The sequence below is a fragment of the Miniopterus schreibersii genome (genome assembly GCF_964146895.1).
Source record: "Miniopterus schreibersii genome assembly, chromosome: 6".
Lineage (NCBI taxonomy): Eukaryota > Metazoa > Chordata > Mammalia > Chiroptera > Miniopteridae > Miniopterus > Miniopterus schreibersii.
This window is the reverse complement of record NC_138107.1, coordinates 54,313,277-54,327,754: the sequence shown is the minus strand read 5'-3', so window position 1 is coordinate 54,327,754 and position 14,478 is coordinate 54,313,277. Positions and strand designations below refer to the sequence as shown.

The following is a 14,478-nucleotide window of genomic DNA, read 5'->3' as shown; positions in this document are numbered from 1 at the left end:
TTGTTGCCATAATGTGGGGGGCTGGAGGAGCAGATCCGGAACCTAAAGAAAATTATTATCGACCAGGGAAAATAAAAAGCGAGAAGGCAGGACAGGGTGAGGTAGGGATAGGAGAGAGGGGAAGGCAAGAAAGCTCTGTGACCCCAGTCCCAGCCAGGGGAACCCCCTCATCCGCTGCTCGGCGCGAAAGCCTTCGTTGGGACTCCACAAACAGACCCCCCGGGCCTGGCGAGGTCGCTGGGAAAGGACGCAAAGCAGTGAGGCAAAGGGACTGAGGACTGCGGGAGGATTTCTAGGGGAGCGTGGACGGGCGCTTGAGGGGCGGGGCTGTGGTTTCGGGGGCGGGGCTGGGGGCGGGACCTCGCAGAGTTCCTCGGCTGCGCGCGCCACGTCTCGCTCAGCGAGCGGCGAGTGTGAGGGGCGGGGGAAGGGAAAAACCGAGTGGGGCGGGAACTATGTCTTCTCGCGATAGCAGGCGACGCTAGCGGCGGCGGCAGCGGATTGTCCGTGGAAGTAGCGTGGGGGCGGGGAGGAGAGGCGGCGACGGGGTCCGAGCTACGCCACACCGGGCCGGAGCGCTGGGAGTCGGGGCGCTGAGCGGGGTCGTGGGGGCGGCGGGGAGAAGAGGGAGGCAGAGGAGGGTGTGCCATGGCGGGGCAGCAGTTTCAGTACGATGACAGTGGGAACACCTTCTTCTACTTCCTCACCTCCTTCGTGGGGCTCATCGTGATCCCGGCCACATACTACCTCTGGCCCCGAGACCAGAATGCCGGTGAGTTCCTCTCGCAGCTGCCCGCGGACCTCCTCAGGCCCGCCGGCCCCTTCCGGGCCGCGCCGCTCCGGCCCCGCACGGCTCGCCGCGTCCCGGTGATACCGCCCGCGCGGCCCGGTCTCGCGTCCAGGCGCCGCCGCTCACGGGGCCCGGGCTCGGCGGTGTTTGCCTCGGTGCCTCCCCGGGCTCTTCCCCACCAACCTTCATGGTCCTCCTCGGGAGCTTGGCTTCGCAGCCTCTTCCCCCATTGTTCTGGACGCTCTGCAGCCTCCTCCTGTCCCTTTGTCTTCTCTGCCTCTGGTTTTATTGTGTATTTTTCTTTATGGAGGGAGCAGGATGGATGAGAGGGTGGGAATTGGGAGTGAGAGAAGAGTTGGCAAAGAAGGGAGCCGAAGGTGCAGGCACAACTCCGAGTCCCCACGGTCCTCTTCCGCCCACACCCCCGGTTCCCTGTTGCAGCTGTCGTTACAGATGTTTTAGGTACCATCTGAGCTGGGCGGCATGTTCGGGATTCCAGCAGAGCTCACCAGCCGCCCCTCCCCCGCCCCTTTCCCCCGCTGCTTTTCCATTTGTTAACTCACACTCGTGGTTATTCATTCTCCTTAGTAAAAATAGGCTTTTTTTCTATTTCCTTTTCTTTGGCGTTTCCTGTTTATGGCGGAAAAAGTGCAAGTATGAAGAATTAAGTCTTGTAAGTAGTTCATCTTGTAGGTAATTAGGAGGTAGCTGGTTCATTTGCTTTTAGCTCCAAATCTTTTCACATTAAATAATATCTGATTAGAACACAGAATAATATAGATTCTTTTCAAGGTATTTTATGTGTGGGTAATGCTTGGATTCCATTTGTTGCACTCTACTAGGACATATGGCAGATGATATTCTTAATGCTGATGGAACTCTAAGGCCCTAATAGGTTATTTATGGAAGCGGTAACAGTAACTAGTAGGTTTTGAGTATTAACATTTAGGGAAAGCTTTCTACATCACAAGAGCTATGCTGACTTGATTAAATATCTTCCCTCAAGTTGGGTACGGTGGAGGTCTAGGTTGTCCAGGTTACATACTGTACTTTGGGGTAAGTGTTAACACTGAAGCATTTGAATCCGCTCAGAACTTATGCTTTAATTCATTGCTTTGCAAAATTCTTGAGTTACATAATGGAATTAAGTTAAAATGGAATGTAGGATAAATGATAAAGGATTCTATTTTTGTGTGCATTTAACAATAATTAAAATATCCATTAGGGGCAGAATTCTCACCAAAGTTACCAGTTTTCTCATTCAGTGGATAGCTTGTAAAAATTGGATTTTGATCTTTTGTGCCTTCTTGTCCTAACTTTATTTAAATTGTCTGGGTTCTTTGGACCCTAGTTGTGTGTAAGTGATGAAGTCTTAATACTGTAACAGTTTCCCTTTAGCTGCAAAACCTAGGCCATTCTGGTAATTTTATTTCAAGTAAAAAAAGTGCATTTTTCAGTATAGAGTTTATTTTCACTTATTGCCCATTTGTATGTGCACTTGGTTGTGTGGGAGACAAAAGGGTATTGGGAAAGTAGGTAGGTTTGGTTCGAATGTGTTGCAGAAAGCTGCCCTGATTTCAGAAATTAGTCATTTTAATCTACACTGAATTTTTGAAATTTGAAAGTTTTATTTTCACGGTGGGTTTTGTATTAAAAAATTTGCCTGATAACTTTTATCATAGGCAGGTCATACTTGAGCCCCTTCATAGAGTTGGTCTTTGGAAAAGTGGTAGGGAATTAATATTGACTATATCAATATTGATTTCAAATGTTACTTTATGTAATCCTCTTAAAAATACAAGGAATTAGGTACTATAATTATCACCTTTATTCTTACATGAAGAAACTGGAATTTAGAGATTAAGTAACTTTCCTGCGTGTGGTGGAGCCAGGTCAGCTAAGCTTCCAAATCCCTCTGTTGTTTCCATATTGCTAGATAGAAAGTTAGGTGTTTATCTGCCCCTTCACATCTGACTCTTTGCTTCAGACTTGCCTTAGTAAGTGTGCATAGGTTGGTATGTTTGTTTGGTCTTGCCTCAAATTGCATTATAAAAATTAAGGTGGATACTTAAATGTTATTCTAATCACAAAAATTGGTGTGTATCTACCATAATAGACTTGTTTCTTTAGAAGTAGTGTGGTATTAAAAGGATGTTTTTGTCATAGTGACTTTTTTCCCAAAGTTCCGTTGCAGTGTCTTGAATATCACAGAAATTTTGAATTATAGGTTCACCCAAAGCTCTGAAGAAGAAAAAAAGTTTTTTCAGTTGTTTGCAGCACTATTTCACACATTGTAAAATCTAGGGTTTGAGAAATAGAAATAGCTTGGTCATTGGCATATTTCACATGTTAATTGAAGTTACTCTGTTATCCAAAACATTATCAGCGGAATCCTTCTGCCTTGATGTTTGTCTAATCTTTTGGGTTAAGTGGGCTTATAATTTATACCCCTTTTAGTAGTTGAAGGTGATACCCTTGTAATGAACCCAGTTATTAATAATTGGGAAGGAGCAAAGGTAAGGCCAAATATTATAGGCATGCCCAATAAAGTCTGGGTGAAATAGGGAAGGTACTTGCTTGTCAGTCACACGTGGGAACAAGTCATTGGCCAGAGTAGGTGTGGCCACTGCAAGCTCGGGAAGATTTAAGGTACTCCTAGACAGGGGAGTTTTCTCTTACTTGCTCACACTTGATTCCTTACTTGAGGAACTCTCTTGCTTCTGCATTTGCCCACATGGCCCATAGCCATGTGGACCCCACACACAATGGACTGATGGACTGTAACTAGCCTGATACTATACTCCACCATGGAATGGAAACTCTGGACTGGCTTTGCTTCTAGCTCTGCTGAATCTCTAGCTGCACCTCTTCCAGGACTGGATTAAGGGAAATGGGATTTGCAAACCATAGAATGTAACTCCACACGAATAAAAGTCACTCATCCTCCCATGTGAGTCTCAGGAAATACTTTTTATTGAGATATCCTAAGGATCCGACCCTCAGCACTCAGTGGGGAAAGGGACCCCCCACTTCCACCAGTGGACACCACACTTTCACTGATAACAGTTAGACATTTATATACCATATGAAGTAATCAACCCAATTAGTCTAGTACCCATCTGGCACCATACATAGTTATTACAATATTATTGACTATATTCTCCATGTAGTACTTTACATCCCTGTGACTGTTTTTAGAACTGGCAATTTGTACTCCTTAATCCTGTCACCTTTTTCTTCCTCCATCCCACCCAACCCTGCTCCCATCTGGTGGCTACCAGTTTGTTCTTTGTATCTATGAGTTTGTTTCTGTTTTGTTTCCTCATTTATGTTGTTTTCCAGATTCCACATATAAGTGAAATCATACAGCACTTATCTTTCACTTAGCATAATACCCTCTAGGTCCACCCATGTTGTTGCAAAGGCTAGATTTTATTCTTTTTTATGGCTGAGCAATATTCTGTTGTATACATTTACTACATCTTTTTAATCCATTCGTCTGCCTATGGGCACTTAGGTTGCTTCTATATCTTGGCTATTGTAAATAATGCTGCAGTGAACATAGGGGTGCATATATATTTTTAAATTAGTTTTTTGGATTTCTTAAGGTAAATATGCAGAAGTGGAATTGCTGAAAACATATTAATCTTAATCTTTGATCATTTTCAATACTCACTGTGTGATTTTAGGCAAGTTACTATTAACTTTTGTGTGTTTTAGTTTACTCATCTGCAAGAGAGAGACAGTAGTTACTGTTTCATAGAATTTAAAGCCAGGATTAAACAGTTATATGTAAAGTATTAGAACAGTGTCTGGCACATAGTGGGACTATTAGCTCCTACTGTTTTTTCTGGTTACATAGTCTTTCTGGAACTGTTTCACTGGGAACTCAAGTACTCAGATTTTGTTTGCAAGTATTAATGAAACTTTTTAAAAAAGTTACATTTCTTTATTCTCCTTTGCTTATTCCCTCCCAAATGGTGTCAAGTGACTCATCTCTGACCTGGAAATGTGAGTAGGAGTCCACTTTTAGTGCTTAGTAGTAGAGTAAGAAAACTCTGAATTTGAAAAGTTAGAAGTTTTGATTTTAACTTCCAGTCTAGTCCCTACTTAGTTGTTTGTGACCTCTTTTGTAGGGGCATTTTGTAGGGGCAGTAATAATAACCTGCCCTACCTACCCAAGAAGTGATTATGAGAAGCAAAGAAATAAATGCATATAAACAAGCTTGCAAAACAATGCACTGTAGAAATTGCTTCATTTAGTAAATATTTATAGAGCATTAACTTTGTGCTAGATGCAGCTTCTAGATCAGGGATGGGGAAACTTTTTTGTGCCAAGGGCCATTTGGATATTTATAACATCATTCAGAGGCCATACAAAATTATCAATTTAAAAATTAGCTATGAAAAAAGCTCCTAGATTTATTGAATTTTGAGTCCACCTGTGATTGCCTTGGCAGGGCCAGACCACCCCTGTTCTAGATGATGGATCAGATTTTTAAATGCATATAATTTTTTTTTCTTAATAAGTTGTATATATCTAGTGCAGAAAAGCACAAGGAAACAACAAAAATTGTGTATAATTCCATCACCCAAGGCTAATTAAATATTTTGGTGTATGCAACCTCATTCTTTTTCCCCTGTGGGAGTGACTTTAGACCTAATTCCTTCTCTTGGGGACGGCCCCACATCACCTTCCAGTCTGAGTGAGATAATTGTGGTCCTCAACATCTCAGCTCTGCTGCTATTCATTGAATATTTACTAGCCTCAAGGTGGGTAGTACTAAATGCACTCAAAATAGCACTTTGAGCTAGATTCATGTATTATCTCAGTTTTATTAATGAAAAATTGGAGCCCTAGAGAGGTAACTAACTTGCCTATTGTCATATAGCTACTAGGTAGAAGATTGGGTGTTGGAACCAAGTCTGTCTTATGCCAGAGCTTCTCTTGTTAACCACTGTTCTGTACTGCCTCCTGTAATTAATATAATGCATTATAATAAGTATTAAAATGGCAGGTGGAAAGTGCTCTGGGAGCACAGAGGAAGGGGTGAATAATTCTGTTTTGGGATTTAGGTGTTTCATGTAGAGGAGAGGTGATTTACAATAGGTCTTAAAAGGTAAGTAGGATAAGAGCATTCTAGATGTGAGGAATTGATCAGCTTTGAGGATTGAGTGCAGGGAAAAGGATGGGGGTGAACATTTTTATTTAAAATGAAATGTTGGTCTTACCGATTTAATTTATCTAGATGATTTCTAATTACAGTAGAGTTATCTCAATCTCTTGACTAGATTTATTTGTGTTGTGTGTGTGTGTTTTTTAAATATATCTTTATTGATTTCAGAGAGAGGAAGGGAGAGGGAGAGAGAGAGATAGAAACATCAATGATGAGAGAGTCATTGATCGGCTGCCTCCTGCACACCCATGACTGGGGATAGAGCCCGCAACCTGGGCATGTGCCCTGACCGGGAATTGAACCATGATCGCCTGGATCGTAGGCCCACGCTCAACCGCTGAGCCACGCTCGACTGGGCTTTGTGCTTTTTTAAACAGAAAAAAATGGCTAGTATCAGCTTTGTGTTCAAAGGAATATATTTTATGAATGTGCATATTTAATTTAGAGCATATAGTCTTCCTAAGACTTTAGATCTTCAAGGGATATTAGAAATCTGAGAAAATTGAGTTGTTTTAAAATCAAATAATTCCCACTGTGTTCTGTCCTGAGAGAAAGGGGTATCAGACATGTAGCCTAGGTCCTACACAATGGAGGAAACCAGCTGGGGACCTGGCAGTATGAATTATAGTACAACATTTAGGCTTTATAGATGTGACAAACATTGGATTGGTAAATGCATTGTGTAAAATTGTTTTTATTTGAGGATCATATTGCATACTTGCTTGATCTTGGAGAACCTGAAAAACAAAGATAGGCTTATTTTTAATTTCTCAGATGTATGTTCCCTTAGTCATAGTTTTTATTCAGACATAAAGAAGGTCCTAACAAATATATCCATTTTGTACTTGGACTTCCTTTTTAAAAATGTTTCCTATTAACAGACTATTGGTAAGAAATGTTGTTGCCATCTCACCATCACATTGCCTCTTTGAAAAGTGGTGGTGTTCATTCTCTTAAAAAGGTTTTCCTTAACATTTTGGAATTGTGTTTGTGTCAGTATGGATGGAGGAATTTTCTCATAGATTGCAGATCTTTTTGGCTTTAGATTTTTGCCTGTTTAATTAAATCTAGTAGTTACTAGTTGAGCATTTCACTGTTTGCCTGTATTAGGAGCAGCAGATGATACAGAGATGAATGCAATATAGTCCTGTTTTGATAGACTTTGTAATCTGGAGTGGAAGGATTATAATTCGACAAGTACACAAATTATATTCAGAGCATAACAGAATGTATAGTCCTACTTTTTTTTTTAGAAGCTATAAAAATGTTAAAAAAAATTAAATTATGTTATCTGTTTATCATTTGTCTTTAATTTTAATAATATATCTTAAAAGGCATGTCCTGAAGTTTATTTCTCAGTGATTTTTATAACCCTCAAAATATCAAAATTTACAGATATATTTATCTGAACTGAAAAACGAAGTCAGACTTTTGTGACCAAGTTTCATTTGCCTAATTGGTTTAACAGTGAGAACTGCTTTTGCCAGTTAGGTTACACAGCATATATTTTCTATAAATTGAATGATTCAGGGTAATTTGCATCTTCAGGTTTTGGCAAGATATAGTTACAGTACAAGATAAAGCTGTTTTGTACTTTGTCTTTATATTTTCACATATGGGCAAAAGTGTACTTTTTATTTTTAAAAATAAGTTATAGTAGTTAGAGTTTTAACTCTTTTTGAACATATGGGATATTTACAAGTTGCCTGTAAGTGAAAACATAACATGTTACTCTTATTTTAATAATTAATTTGTAATATTTATGTTGCCTTGATAACATCAAAAAGTACAATGTCAGAAATTTTAACACATAAAACCTTATAAGATGTTAAACCTAAGTATGATAAACTTACGATATATAATAAATCTTTGGTGATATGTGCCAAAGTACTTAGAGGTGAAATGTCTTTATATCTGCAACTTGCTCTAAAATAATTCAGATAAAAAGGAGGGGGAGTGAAAGAGGGAGCTAGAGATAAAGCCGCAGTTGCAAAATGTTAACAACTTGTGAATTTGGGTGAAGGGTATTGTTCATTTTAATATTCTTTCAATTATGCTGAAGGCTTGAAAAATTTTGAAATATAAAGTTGAAAAAACGTAGTAGCCACAGAGATTAAAAAATTAATTTTAAGAAGTATGTGTCAGTATTATAAGAAATGTCTTACCAGGGTAAAAATATATTAGGATAAAATTATGTGGAGGAAGTAGAATGAAGGGCTTGTTCTTGAATTTTTATAAATGGATGATGGTGGTATGAAATTACTTTGGCTTGTAGATTTCATTGGTACATTTAAAGGCAATGGAACTATTTTATTTTAAAATGTCAACTTTATTTCAGAAATGGCATCTTTTGCAACTCTTCAGACTTATGGAAAATTTTAGATGCCAAATTAGAAATCTACAAGAACATACATGATTTAAAAAAAAAATTTGTGGTAAGCAGGCAGACAGGTTTGGAGACTTCAGACCTGGCTAACATTCTTTCAGCTCTTTGGATTCTAGGAATATGGTGCTATGAGTTCACTCAGTTATGCTTCACACTGGCAGATTATCCTGGCATGGACAGATGGATGTGACTGTTTTAGCAAAGGAGCTGTATAGCTTATGAAGCACAACCATAATAACCTCCTCCCCAAACCTGAACTACTCCCACAGACATACAAACTTTTATGTTCAGCTGGTGAGAGTAATCATAATATGTTGTTATGTTAAAGGACAGAATTGTTTTTGGCCTTGTAATTTCCCTTTTCTATAAATGTGAATAATTTCTTAAGAAACTCTATCATATGTTAATGATATTACTAACATAGTTTTTACTGGCCATGAAACTAGTAATTCTATAATCCAGAAGTTTACAAATGAACTTTTTATTCTTCTAAGTGTAGTATAAAAATTGTCTGGAGGGACTTGTGATACTTTGACTTGAAGTCATTCATACAGAGATTTGGAATGTGTATTATGAATATTTAGTTGTGTGGGAAATCTAAATGTCATTGTGTTATGGTATAGACTATACCCATACCCTGTAGTACTTACTGACTGACTTAAATCTTCTCCTAAAAGGTTAAGATTTAATTTTTGGATTGGAAGAGTGAGGCATAATGTACACATTGTACAAGACTATGGGGGATGAAAACCATGTGTACTTTTCTTGGCCAGGGATGCTGGGAGAATATAATTTCCTTGAATAGATCAAGCTGTCAAGCTAATAGACCAGCATTGTTCTCATAACCTTATCAACTGTTTCCTTTGGTTTTGTACCTGAAAATGGGAGATGGTGGAGGCTTAATTTAATGAAATATAGATTAAAAAATCGCTGGTGGCATTTTCAGAATTTTCCGTCATTTAACCATGAAAATCAGAAAATTACAATTACCATTTCATTCTCAGATCCCATTAAAGTTTTGTCATTTGTCTTAATGATTTCCTTTATAGTAGAAGATGCAGTTCAGAACCACATATTACATTTAGTTGACATGTTTCTGTAGTCTTTAAGTCTGGAACAGTTCCTTGTTTTTTGTTTTTTGTTAAATATATCTTTATTGATTTCAGAGAGAGGAAGGGAAAGGGAGAGGGAGAGAGAGAGATAGAAACATCAATGATGAGTCCTTGATTGGCTGCAGCCCGCAACCCGGGCATGTGCCCTGACCGGGAATCGAACCCCGATCTCCTGGATCCTAGGTCGATACTCAGCTGCTGAGCCATGCCTGGCTGGGCAGGTTTTTTTTCCCCTTAACTTTAGAGATTACCGGCCAATTATTTTGTAGACTGAACTTGGGTTTTCCGGTGTTTTTTTTATGATTACACTCAGGCAGGAATTTTGCAAAACTGATTCAGTGTTGTTCTTATTACCTTCTGTCAGATTGTATGATTGCAGTTTGTCCCATTGCTGTTGTTCATTGATAACTGGATTAAGGTGGTGACTGCCAGGTTTTCTGTATTAGTTCCTGTTGCTGCTGTAACAAATTACCACAACTTTAGCCCGGCAAGGCGTGGCTCAGCGGTTGAGCATCGACCTAGGATCCAGGCGATCGGGGTTCAATTCCCGGTCAGGGTATATGCCCGGGTTGTGGGCTCGATCAATGACTCTCTCATCATTGATGTTTCTATCTCTCTCTCTGAAATCAATAAAGATATATTAAAAAAAACCAAATTACCACAACTTTAGTGGCTTAATACAACACTAATTTATTCTCTTACAGTTCTGGATACCACAAGTCCAAAATTCGTTTCACTGGGCTAGCTGCCATATTGGCAGGGCTGGTTTTTTCTGGAGGTTCTAAAGTAGAATCTGTTTCCTTGCCTTCTCCATCTTCTAGAGATAGTCCATATTCCTTGGCTTGTGGCCCCTCTCTCCATCTTCAAAGGACATCTCTCCAACCTTTACTCCCATTGTTGCATCACCTTCTGTCTTTGATCCTCTTGCCTCCTTATAACCATCCCTGTGATTATGTTGGCCCCACCCAGATAATCTAGGATGATCTCCCCATGTCAGGATCTTTAATTTAGTCACACATGTAGAGTCCCATTTGCCATGTAAGTTGATATATTTACTGGTTCTGGGTTTTAGGATAAAGACATCCTGGAGGGGGGTGGGATGAATTATTCAGCCTACTTCCCCGCTGTAAAATCATTCTTTTCTCTTATGTAATGTTTTTGTGGGAAGATACTTTGATCCCTGCTTTCTGTTAGTGGAGAATGGTATTTAGAAACCAAGATCTGGGTGCTAGGTGTGCTCACTACTAATGAAATGACACTGTTCTAGGCTCACTTATTAGATGGAGCTAGGGAATATGTATGTATGTGTATTGAACTACATGTATATTAAAATATATTAGTTCATACTGATGCCTTCAATTCCAATCCAATACCACAGGGTTCATTCTTGTTTTCTATTTTTTTATATATATAAGACTCTGACAGTGAAAAATTGATTCCAGTTATCCTTAATATGCAGGGATGGGCAAAATACGTTAATAATAAATAATACAATAATTAATAAATAATAATACAATAATAAACTCTGTATTTCATGTAGTCACAACTGTAAACCCACTTTTGTCCACCCCTGTATTTACTTATTTGATCAGTCCCCCTGGATATCACCCTTCTGCCAACCCCCTTTCCTCTACATGGATCCTCCTTCACCATACTTGGTTCTGCAACCCCTTGCCATATAGCTGTCCCATGTGGATGCTTTCCTCAAAGCATGGTGCTAACAGGGTAGTTGGACTTCTTACATGGTGGCTTTGGAGCATTCTGTTATTTATAAAGTTCTTTTATTTACCTGACATCTCATTTAAGGACTGTGATTTATTATTTTTTTAATATCATGAAAAAAATTTATATTTAGTATTAGCCAGCTGGACTCAGTTTAGATGATCTCAGTTTTATTGGCAACATCTAAAGCATCATACATAGTCAGGACCCAGTTGAATGTATGCCGTCTCCATCACGACTGAGCAGTGTGTGACCTTGGCCATGTCATTGTCTTAGAGCTGCTTTATTTTTAATCCTCACTAGAGGATATGTTTTTATTGATTTTAAAGAGAGAGAAACATTGATTGGTTGCCTCCTGTACATGCCCTGACTGGCAGTCAAACCCACAACCTTTGGCGTACAGTATGATGCTCCAACCAGCTGAGTCACCCACCAGCACTGTCATAGGGCTTCTTCACAGTCTGTTTGATCTGGTGCTCGTTGGCCTTGACATTTTCAATGAACACAAGTGTGCTTTTGTCTTCTGTCTTCATGGCTGACTTCAGTGCTAAGGGAGAACCTGATGGCATAGTGGTCAAGCTTGTTGCTATTGTGAGGGTATTTGGGCTGCCTTAGAGTGTTTTGGGCCTCTAGAAGGTGAATAACAGGTGGATCTTTTTTGTGTGTGTGGCTGTGGATGCCTTATATCACTGCCTTCTTGGCCTTCCAAGCCTTTGTTTTGGCTTTGGCTTTGGGAGGGACAGGGGTTTTTTTTCTTTGCTTTCTGCATGCCATCTTTGTGAACGGGTATTTTATTTTAAAACTTAAACATTTTTTTAACTTGGGAGTATTATTCAGACCAAGTGATTGTAGTTTTATTATAGTGAAACTCTACATGATATTTTGGCTTTGGTTTAATTTCAATTGAGTTGCAGATTTTTCCTGGGGACTAATACAATATATTTTGTCATATCTCTTATATGAACCTACTTTAACTACTTATGGGTGTGAGTGACTTTTCTAATTTAATGTAATTGTTTTCATGTTTGAAGAATATCATTTCTGCTTAGCTTCCTTGATAAACCACATGCTTCCACTATTTTATACTTTTTATTCCTTCTATAGTAGAAGGGAAAGGAGGAGAGAATGTCTCAGAAATTACTGATTATATGACTAAATATTTTGGGTTCAAGTCAGTTTTTACATTTTTCAATTAGAAGTTATTTAAATCTCACATGAAAAATGATCCCCTGGTAGTTGAATAAAATTTTCCAAATACTTCATTTGTTCTAAGTGGCAGAAAATTTAACCTATCCTGTGAATTTCTCTTAAATGTTATTTAAGTAGGCAGTACTTTTTCATGTTCCAATAAAATATTAGCATGGTAATGAAGATTAGTATGGTATTAACCCTGGTTTTTCCTTCACTGTGAAAAATGATTTAACTTATCACCTTAAATTTTTTTGACAGAGCAAATTCGATTAAAGAATATCAGAAAAGTGTATGGAAGATGTATGTGGTATCGTTTACGGTTATTAAAACCCCAGCCAAATATTATTCCTACAATAAAGTAAGTATTTGGTTTCAATAAAAAACATTTAGTGTTTACTTTTTGCTAGATATCATCTAAAACAGGGGTATAATAATGAATAAAACATGTATCTGTAAAGAAATTGTGGCCTTAGTAAGTGTAAGATGTGAATAGTAAATTTGAGAGCTGTCTGAAGAGTGGTTTGTACATTCAAAGGAGAGTGTACTTCTGACTCGGGAGGAGAGGGAGAAAGAGAGGTCAAATCTTGCAGGAAAACCTTGTGCATCTGGTGTCAGGATTTGAATTTTGTCTTAAATACTATAGGGGAATCTTTAAAAGATTATCAAAAAAGCAGGGAGGTGACATGATCAAGTTTGTATTTCATGGTGATAAAGTTTATTGAGCACATACTGAGTGCCAGGTGCTGTGCTAGAGCTTTATATGTTATCTCATTAGTTTTATATTCAAGGTAGATTTTTTTGCTTTTTCTCAGATGAGGAAACGGACTAAGAAAATGAGGTAACTTGACCAAGGTCATACAGCTAGAACTGGTGGATTGGGGACCTAGTTCCCTTTTATTTTGTCAGGCCCATCTGTTTTAAACAGGCCATTAGCATGTTTAATTAGAGCAGGCCTATTTGATTTTATGAGGCTTTGGGGTATGCTTGGTTTAGAGCCTAGGCTTTGGATCTTCACCCTAAGTCATCAGTTTAGAGGTAATAGATGAAACTGATAGGAGGCGAAAGAGTTGCTATTATTGGAGGACTGTATCTTGTGAATTACCTACATTTGTCTATCCAGTAGATAGGAGGGGAAGGCCTAACAGAGGAAATTAGTAAAAGTTGAACCAGTTATGTTTTAATCTTGTTTTAAATGATGATGGTAGTTTTCAATATACCTCTGTAACTTCAGGGGGTTTAAATAGTTTTTCTTTTTAGGGCTTGACTTTGTCTTGTTTAGTTCCTTTGTAAGGGAGGGAAATCTTGGCTTTGGTGTTGAGCTCTCAGTGATGTGAAACTAAAAGGCAAATATTTTTGACCTACCTATCTCTCCTTTTCTGGGCTTTGGTCAATACTTTGTAGGTATTTGAACCTCAGTTTTCAAGAAAAAAACAAAACCCAACTGTAAAGTTTTCTTCTGTGAATAGTAAACTGATTTACTTAACTGGAAATACAGATTAAAGGATGTTTAAGTAAGAAAGAGTTACATTGATACCGGTAACAATTTAAATAAAGTCAGAAACATCAAAACCTTTTTTGCCACTTAACCTTGAAGTATTCTTTCAAAATGAAGCAGTCATTGTGTAATACTCTAATTTCTGGAAGTTGCTTCAAAAATAACTTTTAAAATATGCTTAAGAAAAAAATAAGACTTCACAAGTTAATTAATTACTGAAGCTCTATGTAATGAAAATGCTTATCTTTTCAAAGGAACCAAACATGGCTTTTTAAAAAAATTGGTCACAGAGCATGGTGCAGTCTATTATGTTTCCACCTTTGCTTTGGCTCCCAAGAAATTAGACCATGGTTTTATTGGTTGTGGTAGTTTTTTCATCAGCCTGGGGCTTCTTTCTTGAGCCTCTGCTCTCCTCCCTCTATTCTTTGGCTCAGAGAGCCAGGTGCTACAAGTAGAACATCTAACAAGGGGTGTAACAAATCCTAGGTGTTTTGTTTCTTTTTCCTTCTACCCTTGTTTGCTTTTAAATCTTGCTAATAGTGGTTTTCAATTTCACCTTTGTCTTTTTTTTCTGACCTTTGTTAGCCTGTTGGGAGAGTTGGCAA

At 38.6% G+C, this 14,478-nt stretch overlaps 1 protein-coding gene across 1 annotated transcript in view; it reads left to right on the top strand.

Annotated features, from left to right (window-relative positions):
• Positions 1-443: 443 nt before the first annotated feature.
• SEC63 (SEC63 homolog, protein translocation regulator) overlaps positions 444-14,478 on the top strand; it is a 59,408-nt gene continuing 45,373 nt past the window's right edge. The window contains exons 1-2 of the mRNA XM_081141389.1: positions 444-772; positions 12,637-12,736. Coding sequence (XP_080997515.1) covers positions 649-772; positions 12,637-12,736 — 224 coding nt within the window. The 5' untranslated portion in view covers positions 444-648. The remainder of the gene's footprint in view (positions 773-12,636; positions 12,737-14,478) is intronic.